Source organism: Erigeron canadensis, chromosome 7 (genome assembly GCF_010389155.1).
Source record: "Erigeron canadensis isolate Cc75 chromosome 7, C_canadensis_v1, whole genome shotgun sequence".
Classification (NCBI taxonomy): Eukaryota; Viridiplantae; Streptophyta; class Magnoliopsida; order Asterales; family Asteraceae; genus Erigeron; species Erigeron canadensis.
The window spans coordinates 27,164,785-27,188,149 of NC_057767.1; the positions used below are offsets into that span (position 1 = coordinate 27,164,785).

Consider the following 23,365-nt stretch of genomic DNA (forward strand, 5'->3'; position numbering starts at 1 on the left):
TGTCGTAAAAATTGGATACAAATGCAATGATAAAATGAGCTATATTATCATTATCATTATCATACGTCATATATAGCTAACTGTGCAATTATGTTAGTGTCGAGTATCACAAACTAATAGTAAAGGTCTCATATCGACGAGAACAATTAATATGTCAGCGTAATGTACTTTCCATTCAAACAATAAACATTTTTAAAACTAAAAAGACAAACAAATACATTCATTTTTAAGGTTTCAATCACAAAATAATGATGTGGGAAAAAGAGGAAGAGTAGAAAAATTTGTGCAGAACAGTTCGATAACACAAATAATACTCACAAATTAAGCTTTAAAAGTTCCTCTATGCTCTCTTTCCACATGCTCTACAAGTGCAACCGGATCACGAAATCCTTTACTACACTTTGGGCATACATCTAATGTCGCTTTCATCACCCCATTCTTCTCGTGAACTTTCTGCACATGATCTATCAAATCTCCAACCCGAGAAAACTTCACACTACACACTGGACACACCTCCACTTGACTGCTTGTGCTCGTGCCTGCCCCTGTGCCTGCACTCACACCTTGACCACTGCTGGGACCACTCAATTTGGCTAATCCAGCCTCTGCCGACGCTTTAACAGAGGAGGCGGCCTTAAGGAAAGTTGTAGCCCATTTTGATGAGGAGGAAGATGAAGATACTGACCCAGACACATGGGTCACACGCTTTGGTGGTGGGTCTTTTTTATTGTTATTTGAGGCCTGCCAAAATGGGAAAGTTGGTTCCGGCTTTTTAGGGCCAGGACAGCTGTGGTCGGGTCCAAACCTGTGTTTTAAACAGTGATCAATGGTGCATTCCCGACATTTAATTGTATTTGAGAACGTCAGGGTTTCTTTACACCCACGAACAGGGCATTTCTTTTTGTTGGTGACTTTCGCATAGTTTGACGGGTCACAATCTGTATTAACATGTGATTCCCATGTGATATTTGGATCTTGATCAGGGATTAAATGCACCCCTTTTGCACAGAGTGGGCATACAACCACCGTGAGATCATTCTTCTTGGCATTGGGACATTGATGCGTACTGTAACCCCGATGTTCAAGACAAAAAACCTGCAAGAAAAATTCATACATTTTAGATTAAGATTATATATACCAAGTGGTCCCAACTGCATAAAAGAGTAAGAAGGAAAAATGCAAGCTTATAAAACATGTCCTAAATAAATACAATGGTCAAACGTTTAACACTTCATAACCCTTTTCAAATTGTGAGTTGCTATAAAATTTCACCATCGTTTCAAGTTGTTAATTCAAAGGGCTTATAAGCTTATGACGTTATAAAGCGCTTTAGACAACTTGGTTTTCGATACACATATCAACCTTGGCTTTTGATTAAACAGCTTATGTAGCCCAACTACGCTAAAAACGCTCTAAGTTGTTTGAGTATAAAAAGGTACTTATTGTAACTAGATAACACAATAAGCTACAAACTATGCAACTAAATTAAACGAAACAGATAATAACTTTATCAACTTGTGTTTGTTTTTTATTACTAAAGCCCATATCATCAAGTTAAACTCATAAGTACACATAGCATCACTTGTAGTAAGTGTGTGTTTTTTTCCCTTCATATAAAGTGAAAACACACCTAATAGCCAAATACTTTGAACTTCATTTTAGCTTCCGAAAAACGCAACCTATGAAACGTAATCAACAGTCCAGAACACCCTCAAAATTACGATAAGCCGGTAAGCCCATAAAACAAGGACAAAAGAAACCTTTTTTTTTCCCCATTTTTAAATCCTAAACATAGATACACTCATACACACAATTCATATTCAATATCAACTTAACATCAAAGTTACATTAGCTGTTCCATCAAAAGTGTCCCTCCGTCCCATCAAAAGTGTCCACTTTTGAATTTTCAAAGTCTTTGTCTCGCAACTTTGACCTTAAATATTTTTATTTATAATGTGTAATATTTGATGAAAGTTTTATGAGTTGATAGAGGTTTCGATATGTTTTTATTGAGTATAACTTTCATCAAATATTATAAAATATAACAAAAAATATTTATGGTCAAAGATACAAAATAAAGACTTTGACAAAATAAAATTGGACACTTTTAATGGGACGGGACGGAGGGTAGCTAATTATCGAGAAGCAACACAAAAACATTACAAAAAAAATAACAATATAATATTTAAAATAAGTTGATTATAAAGAGGGAGTTTAGACCTTGTGACAAGAATCGCAGGAAAAAGGAAGGAAATCAATAAGTTTACAATCATCAACACAACATTGTTTTCCAAGATTTGGTATCGCCGGCGTCCCCATTTCTTCAAGTCAACGAAACTCAACGACTCTTCACTTTTTTTAAGGATTTTTTTTTCCTTGTCTCCACCTTTTATATACCACCAAGTTTACGGTGTTTTTGGAATGGAAAAAGAAAAAAAAAAAATGGAATTTGAGGAAATTTGAATTAATTTTTTTTTTTTTCTTTTGGAGAATACAATAACAGACGGAAAAAACGAAGATTATATAATACGCCTCTTCACTTGAGCCGCCTCTTATAAACCACCAAGTTTACGGTGTTTTTGTAGCTAAAAATAGTTGGAATTTGAGGAAATTAAATTTAAACGAATGTTCTTTTTTCTTTTGAATATTCAAGAATGAAAATTTTACACCCCAAGGGAAAAAAATATAAAAGTTAATTAACGGCAATATTTATTGATAACTAGACGAATACCGTATGTGACGGTGTAAGTGACGGCGTGTCGGTGGCGGTGGTGACGACTTGTAGTGGCAACGGCGGTAAATAAGATAGATAATTGATGTAAAATAATTCATGTGATTTAAAGTGTTAATAAAGGTAATTTTTAGTAGATAAAATATGTATGATATAAAGGTTTCAAGAAATTAAGAGATTTCAAAATTAAAATACCTAGTTTTTATTATAATAAGGTATAGATATAGAAGTATATATAAGCTAGTAAAAAGCTAAGATAGTACAAATATGAGTTAAAATATAAGATATATGGAAAAACTAGAAAAGAAATCTGTTTATTTATGTCTAAACTATTTAACTTAGATCTTGATGAACACAAAAATTAAATTTTTTATTTCTTGCCTATCTCAGGTTTTATTTTTTATTGGAGAAAATGCAGTCATTATCTTTAGTCTTGTGTCTGAGAGAACATTCATGAGTAGAAAACGCGAAGATAAGTGAGATGTTGCACCATGAATTTCATACCTCTGCTGAAAAAGTACAAGCCGTGAGTAGGTGGTCTATCGTTTCTTAACCTTTATTTCATAGAGGTCTCAACAATCAAAGAAAATTTTACCAGATGGAAATGTTTACAATTCATTCATTTTTTATACAACCAAACTTAATAAAAAAATCAAACGCAATGTTTTTTAGTATAAGTGTCATAAATAGAGGGAGTATTAGTACGGACTAAAGGGTGTGTGTGGCTTTTATAATTAAATTTTCAATCTCGTGATTGAAGCAACAAAAAGAAAACTTAGTTGATCCTTTTCGATTAAACAACTGGCTAACCTTAATACTAATCGTGACTCTTCTTACGAGAAAAGTGTGTTCCATGCTGAAATATATGGATTTCGTTTTAATATATTTTGTTTAAATTGTGAATTTTTTCAACTCTCATATTACCAAAATAACAAATAAAAAAATTACATTTTTGACTAATGGTGTTCATATTACGGTCCAAAATTTTAACTATAATCATATTCTAATATCTTTGTGCATTGATAAAAAAAAAAAAAGATAGTTTTAACTTTAATTGTTATCTTATAACCCTAACCATGTTTTAAAAGGTTATTTAATAAATTTGGGAATCTTTGTGACCATTTACTTAACTTTGTTAAATTAAGTGACTGGGGATTTATTGTTTGTTACTAAAACATGATCATCTAATTAGGACATATACATTTCACTTACGTTGTATACTTATAAAAGGTCAAAATTTCCAGCTTGTATTGTTTTATTTGAATCAATTATTTCCAGGATACTTAACTAAACATATTGTTAAGTAAAGGTTTTACTATCGTTAAGATCTTGAAGTCACAAACCTTATCAACGAATCATCAACCTCATTGGCAACATACTGTTAGGCCTTAATTATGTATATTTGTTTTTTACTTGTTATTAATCAATTAATCATTAGCCCAGCTTGTACTGTTTTATTTGAATCAATTTCATGTTTGTCATTGTCATCATTAAGATGAGTTGCCTCCTAATCAAAGAAGTTATTTACTTGTAACCTTATAAACATTATACTTGCTACTTGACTAGGAGTTCTCTTCGACACATCTTGTAAACATGGCATGAAACTTTGAAAAGAATGATCAGACATGGAATCAATTATCGTTTTGAATAAACATGATCAATAGGACGTTTACGTTGAAAAGTATTACTAGGCGTCCAGACCCCTTGTAAAGATTTAATGTGTGGAAAGGCTATGATAAATAGCTTTTAAAACCACTGGTCTTCAACAAAGTTGAGGACATTGGAAACACTCATTCATAAACTGGAGTCTAATGCCTTATCGAAATGATTGAAACGGCCGCAGAGTTAAGGTAAAAGGGTACCAGAATCGATTAGTTCTACTCAGTTACCATGTTAATACATGGCGCTAAAAAGAGATTTGAAAAGAACTTAACAGCGCTTACTAGCCTGGCATATAAATTATAACAAAACAAGTTTTGTTGTGAAATTTGGCTCTTTATACAGGTTATCCACAATTAGCACACAAACTGTGAGCCTTCTAACTATAAAATTTTGGTTCTGCTAAAGATAACATTTAATACACAAATGTCACCAATCAAATTTGCAAGATACATTTGAATACATTTGTTTACAATATCTTCAATCCTCACTTTTAATGAAAAGAAAGGTTAGATAATCAGTTTAAACCAACAACTACCAGGTGTTTACAAGACACCAACCTTTGTTAAAACCCAAGATACTACACAACCTGCATACTCACCAAAAACCGATTGAAGCACACAATAAACGTGCTTTATTAAGTTGTCAGACATGGCATCTTAGACTTTTGTAGTCACTTAACGATGCCTGCCTTTGTAGCTAAGCATACCAGATTAAAGAATGAAAGAAATGAATTGTAATGTCATCCAAAAGCAAAAAACTAATTATGAGACATGAAACATAGCATATAGATAAACATGGCATTATAAGAAATTGTACTTGCATAGCCAAAACCAAAAGAGTAATACTCTGAAAAGAAAATAAATAACATTAAACCAGTAATCTGTATCAAAACATCCTAAAAACAGAACATACTCACCAAAATTATTAAAAGTTTTCAAGCAACGACATCAGCAGCATCCTCGACATAGGCGATAGCCTTTGTTGTTGGCTTTTGTAGTAAATCGGTGTGCTCTTGGAATGGGGACCTCGAAAACCTTGTCTCTCTCCAGAAATCAGGGGTCAAGAAACCATAGGTCTTGAGGAGACAGTCAAAGGTTGCCTGCAAATCAACATTACACTTAATTTATGCAATTTCTTTAAATCTGTGATAACTCTGTTCGTATATATAGTTTAAGGGAAAAAATATTTTTTTGCAAACATACCACAATAACATACAGAAAGCAGAATGTACATTTGGAAGTAAAAAGACCTATGAGCCACAAAAAAACAAATGCAAAACATATATATACATTATCACATTATGCTGTTCAGAACAATACTGTCTTTGAAAAAACTCATGAAAAGAAACATAAAAGGACAGGATAGTACTATATATTTATTTTTTTTTAAAAAAGCACTTCTATGATGTTTGACATTGAAATTACATATTTAAAATCATAATTCTGCAAATTCCGTTTATACCTAAATAATCAAAATCATTAAAGCCCAATGAAAACATAACTACACTTTCAAATTCTTTCATTTTGATATATCATTCAAACCAAAACAAAAAATGACCTCCAAAACTTCTTCCAAAATTAAACCTCTCAATAAAATTGAATCCTACAACAATTTCCACCAAACTGAAAACACATAAAGGTTCTTGAAACACAAGTGCATGTTAAAAACAGATCAACAATGATCCCACGCTTGCAGCCTCATCGATATCAAACTATTGAAGTGATAGAACTGCTTTATAGTAAAGAAGTTAACCTCAAAAATAGAAAGATACATATTGGATTTGGCGGAACACATGAAAATCCGTAAAGAAATTGCAGAAATGTTTCAAATGTCTATATTTTTTTATTATATAAACCTCACCAACTAACAACAAAATAACAAACCTTGGATGGTACATACCATTCTCCCTTTAAAAAAAAAAACAATTGAAGAAAAACTTGGATAAAACATTTTGTAAGATTTAATCAACAAAAAATAGTAACACATACACAAACAAAAGTCCGACTAAACATAATTAGCAAAAGCAAAAAATATGATTGCAAAATCAGCAGTCAAACAAGATATCTAATAAATGTAATCACATTTTAAGAACCAAAAAGGTGTTCGATTAAGCTAACTTTGAAAGCTTTTATTGCATTATTTTGGGTCAGAATATCATTTAGAAACCCCATCACATAGAATTTCCAAGTAAATACAAGAAACTAACAACTTGAATCAAACATATCAAAATTCGTACAAGGATTCATTCCAAAACAAACCCCCATAGTCAGCCATCCATTTCCAATATACATATACAGGCTTAGCTAAATAGGTACACATACATACATACATATACACATAAATATGATCAAAATAAACATATGTAAACAATTATCATCAAAGCAGACATATCTAACCAGCTATACCATTTAGCGATATACATACATACATACATAGACACATAGATTTGACAAGTAAATACAAGAAACAAACTAGTATCAAACATTTCAATATGCATACATTCATCCATTCCAAAACAAATCCCCATAGTCATTCATACATTTCCATCGCATATACATAATTATCACCAAAACAGACATATCTAAACAGCTATACATACATAAATATAAATATGATGAAAATAAACCTCTACAATCATTGATTCATTTCCAAAACATAGAAACAAATATCACCAAAACAAACATATCTAAACACCTATACATACATAAATATATATATATATATAATTAAAGATAAACAAAAGTTAGCAATAGACCTTGACGAAATTTCCAAGTGTCTTGGTAGACCCACGAGAAGAAGTAAAAACATCATCAATCCCAGCAAACTGCAACACCTTTTTCGGAACTCTCGCCGCCACAATCCCAGCTCCACGTGGCGCCGGCACAAGTCTCACAGTCACCGACCCACATTTCCCGGTCACCTTTGTCGGAACAGTATGTACTTTCCCAATCTTATTCCCCCAATACCCTCTCCTCACCGGAATCACCGATAACTTCGCCAAAATTATCGCTCCCCTAATCGCCGTCGCCACTTCTTTAGAACACTTGACACCTAACCCCACATGCCCATTACTGTCACCGACAACGACAAAAGCCTTAAACCTCGTACGTTGTCCCGCACGTGTTTGTTTTTGAACAGGCATGATTTTCATTACTTCATCTTTTAGACCTGGTAAGATTTGGTCAATGATTTGGTATTCTTTGATTGGTAAAGAATGAAGGTAAATTTCTTCGAGTTTTGAGATTTTTTTTTCTTTTACTAAACGACCGAGTTTTGTTACCGGAACCCATTTTTCTTCCTCCTTTTCTCCGCGGGTTCCACGACGGCGGCCGCGACCACGGTCACCACGGCCGCGTCCACGGTCGCTGAAACTCCTACCGAAGCTGCCGCGGTCTCCACCTGTACCTCTTTCTGCCATGGTTGGTTGGTTTAGGGTTTGGGAGATAGAGAGATGGAAAATAGAGATGGGATAACCCTAGTAGATATTATATGGAGGATTTTATATGCTGGAAATGGTTAGGGTTTTTTATTGGGCTTTTTTGGGCTGGATGTTGTAAATGGTTGGCCTGTCCATTAAGTTGGATATGGTTTTCTGAATTTCTTATTTTCTAGTCGTGTATTAAGACAATGTTAGAATTTCTTGTATATATTTAACAAAGATGATAACTAATTTATGATAGTAGGTTTTGTTTTTATTTAAAATTCTAGAGTCAATGTTCTCAAAACTAGACCGGAACTCGAACCGTTAGGTGGTTTACGATTCTACCGGAACCAGTCAAATCAAATTAGTAAAATTGTTCTCTTTCTCTCTCTATATTATGTGATACATGAACGGGTATGAATAAGATAGTTGAAAAGTTTAACTTAAAAGACAAGTTGGTAGAGATGTAGCACGCTCTTGTTTTGGAAATTAAGGCTATACGTTCAAATCTTATATCAAGTATATGTTTTACACTTTTACCAAGAAATCTTCTTTTTTTTTTTTTTATTTTAATATATATCTAGTGAATAAGGGGTTAAGTTAAGTTCATTCGACTTACAAACATCAACCCATTTTTGGGTAAAAGGTCCACCCTGGTTAGATTTACATCAATCCATTTTCATCCATACACTAGGTGTTTAATTGTTTATCACTACACTTCAATTATCAAAGAGCGTATTTAGGATGCAAAATGAGTTGAAGTTGTTTTCAATTGAAGTAATGTAGCTTTCAAGTTTAATATTGGGTTCAAACATTTCTTTGTTGTAGGTTCAACAAATTTGTGTTTGTAATAATGAGAACAAGTACATACGCGTTGCGGCGATGAGATTGTGGGGTGATAGGTCATCGAGTGTGATAGCCAAATACCTTAACCGTACGGGCTCCGCCTTCGGATTTAAAAATTCGTCGAAAGTATATCGAATGACATCTCTAATGAAAGAGCATGAAATTTTAAAAACACCCATATAATTTTTATAATTTATCGATGTACGGTTTTTGAGATAAAAGATTTTGAATGAATTGGAAGAATAAATGATTTATGGAGGAGATAGAAAAAAATAATTGGTTGAGATTTGAGGAGAGTGAAAGAGTAATGTAGTTAGTTTAAGTAATATTGAATAGATAGGGGTATTTTGAGAAAGTAAATGTTGAAACTTAAAATTTAGACATGGGGAATTTGCTTTATAATATAGTATAATATAGATCTAAGTGGGTGCTATCCATCTAGTTGATCTTCAAATCAACGTATCATTTGCTTTTGAATTAAAAAATTGTTCTTATACATTATTTGTAAAATGTTTAGAGTTTAACCATACTTGTTAACTATCAAAAAAGATTCTAGTACCAAAATAGTATAAGTTCAAAAAACTACATCAAAAGTTTGGACAAAATAAATGCTCACTTTGATTACAGATACAACTTCAAGGTTTATAAATGGGCTTAAAAGTTTTATGCTATCTCATATATAATTCGGGTTAGCCCAAAACCTGATCCAGTAAACCAAAGCAAACCGTACAGCAATTTAATAAATTAATTTAGGTTCACCAAACGAAATACCCGATTTTAAAATTTAGCTTAGATTAGGTTGAGCTTGATTTTATGTTATGTGGTTCAGACCCACCCAAAGACTGAAGACCTTGCATGTAGTCATGTGCATAAGAGGACGAACCTTGTAAAGAACAACCTCATGAAAATGAAGTAAACTTCTCGTGTTTTACTACGAATTTAAATCTTAAAAGTTTTATTAAATGAAATGTACTATTAGTTTGTCCCAAAAGTTTAGAAAAAGTAGATTTAATGGCCTTAATCAAGGAGAAATTTTCATGTCATTTTTGTTTGATGTTAGGCCGGTACTTATAGTCTTATAGGGCGTCTTCTCCCGCTCCCGACGCTGTCCGGCGTCAAGGAGGGGGAAGACGCTATTAGCACGGGACGCGCGTCCTATACTAATGAATAATTGACGAATAGGGAAAGATGTTGGTTCCTATAAGAAGTGGCTTACATGTTGGTTTACAAATGTAAATGATAATAGTTGGGTATTTGATTTAAATTTGACATCCAATAGAATTCAAATTCGGTTCTTAGTTTGTTTTTTGACTTGTTTTGAAAACGCTATCAACCCGAAAACCCAAAACAAAGTACGAGTAATTGAGAGAACTCAAATACGAATCGATGAACATCCTAGATACATGCCCTACATGTTTAGAGAGTTGATGTGATAATATTTTAATCATGGAAACCTGACTTTACTTGGTCAATTCTAGCAGCTTTTAGTCTTTTACCATGGCTATGTTTGGTACAAGTTTTTCAGGAGTTTTAGTTTTTCATTTTAAATTAAAATCTCCTAAAATATTAAAAGCTTTGTTTGAATGCAACTAGCGTTAGCTTTTATTTAAAAGAAAAAGCTCCAAAATGAAACGCTAGTTGAAATAGCGTTTCAGGAGCTTTAGCTTTTCGATGAAGCTTTTACTCTTTAAAAGTACACAAATGCCTCTTAAGGTTGCAGCTACAATTACCATACCAAACACTTTTAAAAAATAAAAGCTACAGCTTACAGTTTCAACTAAAAGCTACAGCTTACAGCTTTAACTACACGCTACAGTTACTAGCTACAACTACTTTTGCCAAACATACATAACTCGACAAAATTATCACCACCAAACCCACACGGGTCTCAAATAGACAAAGTACTTATTAGTTATCACATACTTTACCAATATCGGTATCATGGTGGCTTTTCAATAATAACCTTAAAAATAAAGCATAAATTTGTGCGTGATATATCTCAAACTTGGTATATTTTAGATGTTGTTTCTACTAGTTATCTAGAATACTGTAATTGTAATTGTACATTCTAATTTCCTTTAGTACCTTGCTAGCTGAACTTTATTAACATATTATTTTTCCGTCGCTTAAAAAGATATATTAACTTTTTATATCACAGCAAACCATTCTAATCATTATGACTCATTATTATACAAAATAGTTTTTTACTCATTAATTTGTCATTGTTTCCACGAAGTCGGGCCAACTGACCAGCCACGACGCCAGTTTCGTGATCTTTGATGCCATTGCCATCCATACCAAAGACCGGTACAAATGTTATAGTATCAGACAGGAAAAAGTTCTAGCAAATATGAAGTTTTGAACTTTGTATACATTAATTGATTTTTTTAATTAGAACGGCAAAAAAATATTATTATTACAGACCATTTAACAAGATGTTAGCGGTCAAGAGTACAAATATACAATCTAGAATTCAAAACTTACACATTTATATCTTACCCGTGACTTTAATTGCTAAGACTTTAAAAAGGTTGAAAAAATCTAGTGTCAGTTATAATTGCCCGAAACACGAGAAAAAACCTCATCAATGAAGGCGAGCCACTAGTTTTCAGTTATTAAAAAGTTGTACATGAATAACACTATGTTAATCTTTGTGATAATGTATTGCTTTTCAAGTTTTAAAAATTCTTAGTCATTTGAAATGCCCGAATTATCAAATATTTTAATCCAACAACGATCAGCTGACTGGCTTCTGCATTGCAAAGAGGCAAGAAGCTAGCAAAACTAGTCAAATTCCCACACTAGTCTTTTCAAAAGTTGTGCTCGTATCCATCAATGGCTTTTTCACTTTTTGTGTTGGTTTATTCCTCATAAGACGCCACAATCTAGGCAACCTACATTTTTATATTTGGTTTCCTAAAATTAAAAGAAAATTAGTTTTGGCCTTGTACTCAGAATTTTTATTAACGGTAAAATATTATACTTTCATTCTTAAATTACACAAGTTCCTAAGATGTATTGCTTTCATTTTTTTTCCATCTTCTTCATGCTTTTAGATACTAAGAAATTCCATTACTAAATTTGGATCTTCATAGGGTTTTTTTTGTTGAGGTAAAAGCTTGAAAACACCAAGATATCGGTATAGATAAATACAGTTTTATGTGGATGTATAGGTACTTGTGTTTGAGTGAGACTGAAGGATTGTTAGTGAGTAAAACTCATTTAAGTAAGCAACTAATCTAGATCTATCTATCACATACATAGGTGGTGTGTGTCATTCTTGAAACGGTGTCGAAAATGGAGATGGGTAGTGTTGAAATTTGGAATTAGTGGGGTGGTTTGGTCGAAAGACATGTGCCACGTGAGTTGGTCAGTGAAAACAATGGGTTGGTGTTTGTAATAATGTACGTTTATCGTTTATATGTATCATCGACTTTATATACATTATAAGTTTTATGTATCATTGTGTTTTCCAAGACAATGCCCGAGAAAAAAAAAACTAGTTTATAAACAAATGAGGCGCTTACCTTCCAAAACAAATACTAGCATTAATTTTACGGTAAAAAAGTAATAGTGCAAATACACTTACTCTAATACGATTTTCCAAATCCATCAGTACTACTAGCCAAGTATAGAAATATATTCGACGACGTATATGTTGTGTTTGCTAAGGAAACTGAAGGTCGATACTTTCTTTAACAATAATAATTAAATTGGTTTCTTTTAGAATTTCTGTTTAATGAAAGTACGTGGCTGATTGTGTAATTTAAGACCAAAGTAGTCAAACACTCTTTATTACCAACTACCACTTTCTAGTTTTTTGAACGTTATTGTCTCACACACACATATACAAACTCACACACACACGAACACATTATTTGATATAGCTAGTGATGGTCACATTAAGACTAATGTCCTTCAAAAGAAGAGACGAATATGATCAGTTACCGCCACTGGTGGTGAATCCGCCATCACCAGTGGCGATAGCACAAAGCCGCACAACACACCGGTCTATTGAGACACTGGTGGTTGTACTGGCTGTAATAATTATTATAGTAGTAATAGCAGGGTTTATTGCAAGGTTATGTGGTGGAAGACATTATGGTGGACATGGTGGAGATCATGAACTTGAAGGATGGATTGAGAGTAAATGTAGAAGTTGCATTGATTCCGGCGTGCCATCTGCTCCGGCGCCGGCACCATCAGCAAAGGAAGAAGTAAAACCAACAAATGATGAAGCCAATAAGTGAAGAAATACTAAGACAAGTGGTGAGTAAGCTTAGGTGTAATTGTATAATGTGGTGTTCTTTTTTTTTTTTTTTTTTCTTGTTCTTTAATTTCAGATTCAAAGTATTTAAGGGTTTATTGGTTAAATGGAATTAATTTATTGATGTATAGCAAGAATTTGTTTCTCTGATTTATTTAGTTAGTTATATGCCATTTAATCCGATTTTTTGAATGATTGTATATTTGTATTCATGTCGATCTGTTTGTTGTATAAAGATATGTTTTATGTAAACAGGTAGACTAATTTACCGAAAGTTTTATAGTATGGTAATATTTTATTAACTAGTGAAAACCATACTAATATACTAATATATGATCAATACTATGAATCCTTTTTCTTTATTGATGATCAGTAATGATTAAAGAGTAATATTGAACAAAGAAACATTAATGCACTTTAAACTAATTTAATGTTGGGAAACATGATGATATGGACAAAAACGAAAGAGAACAAATGTCGACACAGATTCTTTTGGGTAAAAGATAATGTTCATGTTACAAGCTTAATCAATCATAGTTTTTAAGAGGTTGATTATAGACCATTAAAATATTATAGATAAATATGAACATTACTTGAAAGTTGAATTTCGCTAATCATATAGAGCTATCATTAATTCGTGTAACTCATACAAATAACCGGATTCTTTAATAAGTAATTATCATTGTCATATAAAACATATTGTGTTAATCATAATCATTAATTAGTACTCTTATAATTAGGAAAAAATAATGTATCTTTTGAACATCAAAAGAGATTTTACAGTTTTTATACGAATATAACGAGAAGCTACGACTACATGCAATATTTACAATTTATAAGTTATACAACACATGAACATAACGTATAAGGGCTAAAGGGCACGTGTTATTCGTTAAGTTAATTATTACTCGTAAGTCGTAACTAGGATCTAATTAAGGTGTTTATACTTGGTATATGCAAGTCAAGTTTGGTTTAAATTGCCCTTTACATTATTGTTTATTGGTTTATCCAATAGGTCAATTTAATTGATTGATATGCCTTTTCAGGTTTGGACTTCAAGCTAGAGGTTAGATATTGTTGATTGCTCCATGTGGATTTAGGAATTCACATCAGTAAATGTTTGTAGGGGAGCTGATTTTTTTACTAGAGATTTTTATTTCTTTCCTATACTAAGATTTGTTTTGACTATTTTGCCCGTAACCAATTACGGAGTTTGAAATGATGAAGTCCTAGAGAGACTATTTTTGGTTTCATTCAATTTTCAAACACAAATAATGGAAACGTCTCATCCTTAACCCCTGGACATAAATATCATTTAACAAAAAACAAAATAAATGGAGAGAGTTTTTGGTTTTAGTTCAAAGATATATTGATAGAAGTAAGTTTTTTTTTACACGTGAACATTACAGAAATGCCGACGCACTCCTTACCTAACATGGTAAGGACCTATTCAGCGTGAGCAATATAAAGTTTAATGTTGGTTGGGGCAACGTATTATGGGTAGGCATTCTTGAATGAACTATATTATATTCGATATCATAAGTATAAAGTAATTATTAATTACTTATTAGTGTTATTTTATCAAAATATAAATTGCAAATAATGGTATTCAAGTTTGTTGATTTTTAAAGTTAAGGCATTCAACTTTTTTATCATTAATAAAAGATATCAAACTTATTAAAGCATAAAAATAAAACCTTATTTTTGACAATTGTTTTAACCAAAATTTTGAATATCCAAACTTTAAGTATTCAACTTTTGGATTTAAATATCCAAATATTGAAATTCATTATCTGAAATTTCAAATATTTGACTTTATCATTTTAAGTTTTAGGAATCCTACTTTATTTTTTGTGATTATTTATTAATTCAAATCCAAACAGTTGGATATTTGAAGTTTGAATATTTAAAACTTCGGATATTTGAGTTTTCGAATAAAATCGAATTAAAATACGGGTTCGGTTAGGGATAGTTTTGAACAACCTTGTGGTTCCTTCGTGTACGAAAATCTTAACAAAAACTACGTTTAGTAATTGTCAGAAAAAAGGATTTATTTTAATGTTTGAAAAGTTGAATACTTTATATAGAATACCTTAAATTAAGAAATCTACACTTTTCGGTGCAATTTGCCCTTTATCTAAAGTTGTTTGAATGGGAAGATTGGATATAATAATCAATTATTGAGTTTAAAAATAAGTTAGACTAAGGGTAAAAAAGTTAAAACAAATCTTTTATAGTATATAAGAATAAAATTCTGTAGTATAAAAATCAGCTTAATTAGTTATTGTAGAAATTTTGTACAAACTTCTAAGTAATGGCTTTACTATTTTAGACAATTGCGCATTTCATTATCATTTAGTATCTAAAAGTGCGTAAATAATAAGAGTAACATTTGTGATTATTCCTTTTTTTTCTTTTTTCTTTTTCTTTTGTTATGTATATGTGATTTTTTTTGACAATTATTATCTATTTTTCCATTATTGTAAAGATTATCTTTTTAACAAGATAAAAATAAAAAATCATACGCTTAACACGAATCAAACCGGCCGGGGACGTATAAATAAACGACAAGTACTCTAGTCATGATGTACATTTCCCATCTAATCAAAACATCCAGTTTTTGTGTAACTTTCAACTGACTTTGTTAGCTGATTTTAAGTAATTGTTAATAGGTTAGTATGCATGATTTCACGTTATTTTTTCCTTTTAATAACTTATAAACGTAGCCTTTTGGATAATTTGAATACAGTATTTCATATCTACTACTCCTTTATAATGATTATTCACCTCCTATTTTAAAAAAGAGTTAGAAAATAGTTATATGACAAATTTCTAAATTGCGCTTAATAAACAACCCTTCAGGAAATGGTTATTAGATATTACCAAAATTACCCTTAATGAATTAATTTACACTTTAAACCCTTATCTTCTAAATTATCACTATCACCATTGTATTAACTTACACGGTTAAACCACTCGACACCAATTGTCGATCACCACCTGTCACCGACACCACTAAACCACCGTCGCCATCACCGCCGCCGCATTGTGCGGGTACAATGCTAGTTTTAATACTATATTTTGTACGGTTAGAAAAAGAATTACTTTTAGATGTTTTTATTCAAAGTTGTTTACTGTGTTCCTTAACGTTATAACAATTTATTCATTGCTCGATCTATTCCACGTCTTCCTTGTATTTCAACTTATAAATTTATTAGTTTTGTAATTCTCCTTCAACTGAAAATCATGAAAACCTTCGTAATGAATCATCGTGCATTAGTTCTAATACTCTTTTTTTTTGACAAATATGTTGTGCCAGAAAGACTTTCCCGACATCGCATTTCCTAAGAATAAACGAAAAATAAAAGAGTTCTTAAACAAACTTATGCATGATGCAGTCGTTTGATTAGTTTATTTTTATTGTAAGTATCATCACCCATAAAATGGTTGTGAAAACCAAACAAAGAATATAAAACAATAGTATTACAATAGGTACTTAAAAAAATGGGGTTAATAAAACATTCTTTTTTTCAAACGCACGTGACAAGGTGTTATTATACATCATATATAAATAAATATAACATATGTTTGTGATTTAACTCTACATTTTATTTAGCCACAAGCAAATCCATGAAATTGTCTCAGCAACTTTCGCTGCTGAATTTTCTTTTGTTTAGTTTCATAAAAGCTACAAAAGAAATTATGGGTGAAACTACAACAACCAATCTTATCAGAACCGAAATTATGGTGGAAACTACAACAACCAATCCTATCAGAACCGAAACAATGGGTCTACTACAGGTACCGATCCTAGATTTGCATGGGCATCTAATCAGAATACCGTCTATGGTTCTTGCAACAGGTGTGGCATTGGACATGTTCCATTGGAGTGTCCTAAGCGTGATCCAGCACCAGTTCGCTCTTTAAGACAGACTCCACAAGCAAACTTTGCTGACTATCACTCACAATCAGCATCATCTTGGCTGCCAGACACCGGTGCAAACAGTCACGCGGGGCCTGATCTCAATGGTTTTGACAACTTTGAACCTTATCATGGTAAGGACACACTTCTTGTTGGTAATGGTAACAGTTTACCTATTCTTCATATTGCTTCTAAATCCATTCATTCACCAACAAAATCTCTTTCCATCAACAAAATTCTGCATGTTCCTCAACTAAAACAGAATCTTCTTTCTGTACAACGTTTTTGTCAAGAAAATAATGTTTTCTTTGAGTTTCACTCTAACTTTTTTTGTGTGAAGGATACGGCTACCCGTACTATCCTCCTCATGGGTCCAAGTAATGATGGTCTCTACTCTTTCTGCTTGCCAAAGATTCATCCAGTTTCCAACGTTGCTTTTTCTACTGTTAGAGCTTCTCCGACAACTTGGCATCAAAGACTTGGACATCCACATCAACAACTTTTACAGCCTATCATTTCACAAAATAATCTTCCTGTTACAAGAAATTCTGTTTTTCATTTTTGTAATTCATGTCCTATGGGAAAATCTTCAAAACTACATTTGTCTTCTTCCAATTACAGGAGTACACATGTCTTGGATTTGGTTTTTTGTGATGTTTGGGGACCCGGACCAGTTACTTCTTTTTATGGTCATCGTTATTTTTTACTTTGTGTTGATCATTATACTAGATACATGTGGATTTTTCCACTCAAACATAAATCTGATGCATTTAGTACATTTAAACAATTTCATGCAAAGGTCGAACGACAATTTCAAACATAACTCAAGTCTGTTCAATTAGACTGGAGGGAGAATTTCGGAATCTGTCCTCCTTCTTCAAAACTCTTGGGATCATACATCGCTTATCCACTCCTCATACAAGTGAACAAAATGGATTTGTTGAGCGACGACATCGTCATGTAGTAGAAACTGGCCTCACTCTTTTGGCTCAATCTGGTGTTCCAATGCGATTTTGGAACTTTGCCTTTGAAACTCCTACTTATCTAATTAATTGCATGCCCTCTCGTACCTCATTCAACATTTCTCCCTTTGAACATCTTTTTAAACGAAAACCTGACCTATCTTTTCTACGTGTCTTTGGGTGCCAATGTTTTCCTCATCTTCGTCCATATAATCCATACAAAATGGATTTTCGCTCTATCCCATGTATCTTTTTTAGGATACAGTTCCTCTCAGAACTCATCACGGTTATGAATGTCTTGATCCTGTCTCCAATCGTATTTACACTGCCCGACATGTACGATTTAATGAAGCCTATTTTCCTTTACTCAAACCTTCATCATCTACCCCACCTTCCCCTGCTCCCCATCCTGATCCATCTTACTCATCTTATCCTTCTCCTGGCCCAACCATCGAACCCCCTAATTCACTCGCATCAATGACCCAAAATACTATTAACACAACTCAACCACCGTCACCCCACTTACAAACCTTGCCCACGGACTTACAACCACCCGACCAGACCATACCATCTTCTTCTTCGGCCCAGCCACCATCCAACAATGAGTTACCACCATCCCAATCCGATAATTCTATACTTCCACCCATACAATTTACATATAGCCGCCGACAACCTACCCATGTCTCTCCCACTACCACAACACTCTCAAATTCCTCAACCACTTCCACCACTACAACTCAACCTCGTACCCGTCCCAGCCAATCTTCGCCCAAACCCTAAGCAAAGAACTCCATACAATGCCTCTGCTTTTCACACCTCTACTGATATTTCCACCTTTGAACCTTCCACTTTTGCTGTTGCCAACAAGAGTCCTGAATGGCGTGCAACTATGATGGATGAGAACAAAGCCTTATTGAGAAATGGCACATGGACTTTAGTACCACCTGTTTCTAATGCTAATGTTGTTGATAGTAAGTGGGTGTACAGGTTGAAACGCGATGCAAACGGACATATAAAACGGTACAAAGCCCGGTTGGTCGCCAAAGGTTTTAACCAACAACCGGGGATTGATTATAATGAGACATTTAGCCCCGTGGTTAAAGCAACAACTATTCGTGTGGTTCTGTCACTTGCTGTTACTAGACAATGGCCTCTTCGTCAGCTTGATGTTCAAAATGCCTTTTTACATGGTGACCTTGAGGAAACAGTTTATTTACGTCAACCACAAGGTTTTATTGAACCAACAAAACCAAATCATCTTTGTTTGCTTCACAAGTCTTTATATGGCCTCAAGCAAGCTCCACGGGCCTGGTTCAATCGTCTTTCAGGGGTTTTGCTACAACTTGGTTTTCACGGGTCCAAAACAGATCCCTCATTATTTATTTACTCACAAAATGGTAATTTATTATACATGCTTGTTTATGTGGATGACATCATCTTAACCGGCAACAATCCAAGGTTCATTGACCACATCATTCAACGGCTCAGTACTACATTTGCAATCCAGGACATGGGCTGGCTCTCATACTTTCTAGGTATTGAGGTAATTCCACGTGGTACTGATTTGATTTTATCTTAGAAAAAATGTCTCTGAACTTCTTCTTAAAGCTGGTCTTTCCCAATCTAAAATGGTCGACTCACCTATGGTAATCAACTCACAACTGGCTCTTGGTGATAGTCCTTCATTTACTGATCCGGTGAAATATAGGCAAACAGTTGGGGCTTTACAGTATCTCACTCTCTCCCAACCAGATATTACCTTTGCAGTTAACAAAGTTTGTTAGTTTATGCACTCGCCTACAGAAAATCATTGGTCAGCGGTCAAAAGAATTCTTCGATATCTTTAAGGCACATCTCACTTCGGGCTGCTAATTCAACAAAAATCAGCTGCTGTTCTTCATGCCTACACTGATGCTGCTAGCACGTCTCTCACAGCCTTTTCCGATGCAGATTGGGCTGGCTCCCTTGATGATCGTCGATCCACGGGGGGATTTGCCATCTATCTTGGTTCCAATCTCATTTCATGGTGTGCTCGTAAACAACGTACTATCTCTAGGTCATCTACTGAGTCTGAATATAAAGCTTTGGCAGACACAGTTGCTGAGATAACATGGCTTGAGGCGCTTCTTAAGGAACTTCATGTTTCTATGACAAATGTTCCTGTTTTGTGGTGTGACAATCTTGGTGCCACCTATCTTTCATCAAATCCAGTCTTTCATGCTCGAACGAAACATGTGGAGATTGACTTTCATTTTGTCAGGGAAAAGGTAGCTCAAAAGAAACTCTCCGTTCAATTTATCAAGACTGATGATCAAATTGCAGATGTATTCACAAAGCCTCTATCGACACCAAGATTTCTTCTTCTTCGATCCAAGCTACTAGTCACTCCACGGCCTTAGCTTGAAGGGGGATTTTAGACAGAAAAATATATATTGTTATATTTGAGGAAGTTAGGTGAAACTTTATTATCTATATATAGTCCTTGTAATCTTTTATTATCACAAACAATAATAAATACAATTACAAGTTTAATATATTCAAAGTTTAACTGTAATACAGTTGACAAATGTGGAAATGTTACCATACCTTATCCTTTTTCAATTACAGATGATTGTTACCTAGACGAATCTTACAACATACAATGTGACAGTGTAACACAAATTCCCCACTTTAACATATCTAAGTACACCTTGCATCGAAACGGACGTTTGAAACATAGGGATCATCTAGAAGTTGTGGACATAAATCTAGATGGTCAGCTAATAGTGGCTTTACCGGCTGCATATGCTTGCCCCGACCAGGCTGGAGGTATATTTGCTGAGTACTTAAGGGTATCGGTTAAAACATTTAGGTTCCCCTTCTCAAATATGCAAAACAAGTTCATCGGAGTCGGTTGTGCCATTGATGCAAGGTTATGGGTTGGGCATTTGCTTGTGGAAATAGCCTGCGGGGCGGCATGTGACAACTACAATGATATTAAAAATGGGTCATTTGAAAGCTCTGGGTGTTGTTCAAAATCTTTTCCTCAAGGGATTACATCAGCTAAGTATGTAGTTAATGATTTCCAAGTATCCAATTATAGTAAATGTGGTCATGGTTTCATGGTGGACAATACCAAGTATGATTTCAACATTGGTGATCTTATGACTATGAGCAACGACATATCTTTCCCAGTGGTTCTTGAATGGTTTGCCGGCAAGAGTTCTTGTAAAGACGCAAAAATGGACAATGAAACCTACATGTGCAAAGGGAAAAGCGTATGCCAAGATGAAGAAAGGGAAAACGGTCTTCCTGCGTATCGTTGCGTATGCTTTGATGGATATAGTGGAAACCCCTACATCAATGATGGATGTCAAGGTTCTTTTGACACTTTAAGCTATATATGTTAATAGTCAAATGTATTAAATTGTGGGTTGTGTTATCTTCATTATGATTGTTTCATCTAATTTTTTTTATCAGATGTAAATGAGTGTGAATCTCCAGAACACAATACGTGCCCTCGGGGATATAATTGTAAGAACACAAAAGGGAGTTATGATTGCGTTTGCCCAAAAGGGCTCCATGGTGATGCAAAAAGCGGTGAAGTGTGTACGAATGGTGCACCTTTCACCAAAGGTAATGACATAACACAAAGAAATGTGAGTAAAAAGACATTACTCATCCTAAACCATTGGGGGATTTGGTAGTGATTTAATTAATTATTTTAGCAACATAGGACTGAAACATTTTAACTATTACAGGTAAAGCTATGGCAGCGATTTTCGGTGTTGCAATAGCAGCTATAGTCATGGCTTTGACATATTGTGGAATAAAGAAGTGGAGAATAATCAAGAACAGAGAGGACTTCTTCAAACAAAATGGTGGAATTATGTTACAAAAATTGTTATTTGCAAGGGAAAATCGTGTCAACAGTTATGCAATAATATTCACTAATGAAGAGTTGAAGAAAAATACCGACAACTTCAGTGAGACAAACATTATAGGCCAGGGAGGTTATGGTGTTGTCTACAAAGGAATCTTATCGAACAAGACGAGCGTAGCCATCAAGAAGTCTAAAGTTATTGACCAAAGTCAAATAAATCAGCTCGTGAATGAGGTGATCATTTTATCAATAATCAATCATCCAAACATCGTAAAACTCATTGGTTGTTGCTTAGAGACACACGTTCCGTTGCTTGTTTATGAATACATAACCAATAACACCTTATGCCATCACATCCACAAGGAAGCAAAGATGACCTTGGAAACACGGTTAAAGATAGCTCTAGAAACTGCAGAAACTCTTTCTTATATGCACACGGCCACAAAAATAATCCATAGAGATGTCATGCCCTCAAACATACTACTAAATGATGAATTCTCTGCCAAAGTTTCGGATTTTGGAATTTCAAGATTTGTCCCTCCTGGTCAAAGCTATCTATCAACATATGTAGAAGGAACTATAGGCTGTGGATCCTGAGTACTTTTGTACGGGCAAACTGAATGAGAAGAGTGATGTTTATAGTTTTGGAGTTGTTCTTGTAGAGCTACTTACTGGAACAAAAATTCATTCCTTAGAGATTTCATTAAATATATATAGGGGAGCTGCGACATATCTTACTTCGTTGTTGGAACGAAACGCATTGTTTAAAGTTCTTGATAAACAACTTAAGAGTGAGGTGTATGCTCAGGTGGTGAAAGGTGTTGCTAAAATAGCAATTAACTGCCTTGATCTTGAAGGGAATAGCAGGCCTACAATGAAAGAAGTAAAAGCAGAGCTTGAGCACCTAAGATGTGTGTTGTCATCAATTGAAGCCAAAGGCCATATGTACTGCAGTTGAAGTTGTTCAAGTTAGTATATAAACCACATTGAATTGTGTTTTGTTAACTGATAAATCTATTATACTCCTATACTACCCCAAATAATACTAAGTTAATACTAAAATCATCCATGATAAAGATTCAACTATATTCTTTTCCCCCGTTTCATTTCCTAATAACACTCCTTAAAAGGGGCGGGTTGCCCGTTTGAAAAAACCTCTAGCCCCACTTGCAATTACATCCATACAAATATTTGAACATATGATTATCAACCATTGATATGCTTCATATAGTAGCATCGGGCCTCTATCGTGCACCACACAAACATACCTACCGTGTATGGTCTGTATTTAACAAAACGAGGCCTATCAGATAGCATTGAGTACAGCCAAACCATGGTAGAATATCTAAACGGCCCGTATTGATCAATTTGTGTCATATGATGGTAGTGCCGACTTATGTTTTTTGGTGACCTTAAACGAGACTAACTTTGAGGACAGAGTATTAAAGTCTCCCATAAAACCTCCACAATTATCCGGACTTAAAACTGAAAACTAAACAAAAAAAACTTATAAATGACTGAGTTATTTATTGTTATTATTATTTTTTTTTAATCTATTTTTCGTAAGTGAAAAAAAAAAGTTTTAGATATTTACATAAACTTTATTCTTCTAAGCATATTTTTAAGGAAAATGATAAATCCTCCTAACCAATCCTCATAAAAATCCTCCTAATATATCCACTTGTTAACACA

At 33.8% G+C, this 23,365-nt stretch overlaps 3 protein-coding genes and 1 pseudogene across 3 annotated transcripts; 2 read left to right on the forward strand and 2 right to left on the reverse strand.

Annotated features, from left to right (window-relative positions):
- Nucleotides 1–152: 152 nt before the first annotated feature.
- LOC122607724 (zinc finger AN1 and C2H2 domain-containing stress-associated protein 16) lies at nucleotides 153–2,480 on the reverse strand. Its single transcript, XM_043780752.1, has 2 exons — nucleotides 2,221–2,480; nucleotides 153–1,095 (listed from the first exon to the last, which is right to left on the reverse strand). Exons 1-2 carry the CDS (start codon nucleotides 2,317–2,319, stop codon nucleotides 322–324), a joined length of 873 nt encoding a protein of 290 aa, XP_043636687.1. The 5' UTR covers nucleotides 2,320–2,480; the 3' UTR covers nucleotides 153–321.
- Nucleotides 2,481–5,171: 2,691 nt separating this feature from the next.
- Nucleotides 5,172–7,867, reverse strand: LOC122607581 (40S ribosomal protein S2-4-like). The gene is made up of 2 exons (XM_043780588.1): nucleotides 7,149–7,867; nucleotides 5,172–5,492 (listed from the first exon to the last, which is right to left on the reverse strand). Exons 1-2 carry the CDS (start codon nucleotides 7,809–7,811, stop codon nucleotides 5,328–5,330), a joined length of 828 nt encoding a protein of 275 aa, XP_043636523.1. The 5' UTR covers nucleotides 7,812–7,867; the 3' UTR covers nucleotides 5,172–5,327.
- A 4,704-nt stretch (nucleotides 7,868–12,571) lies between these two features.
- Nucleotides 12,572–12,910, forward strand: LOC122609198. Its single transcript, XM_043782256.1, has one exon. It carries the CDS (start codon nucleotides 12,572–12,574, stop codon nucleotides 12,908–12,910), a length of 339 nt encoding a protein of 112 aa, XP_043638191.1.
- A 6,529-nt stretch (nucleotides 12,911–19,439) lies between these two features.
- LOC122609199 lies at nucleotides 19,440–22,551 on the forward strand (annotated as a pseudogene).
- Nucleotides 22,552–23,365: the final 814 nt, after the last annotated feature.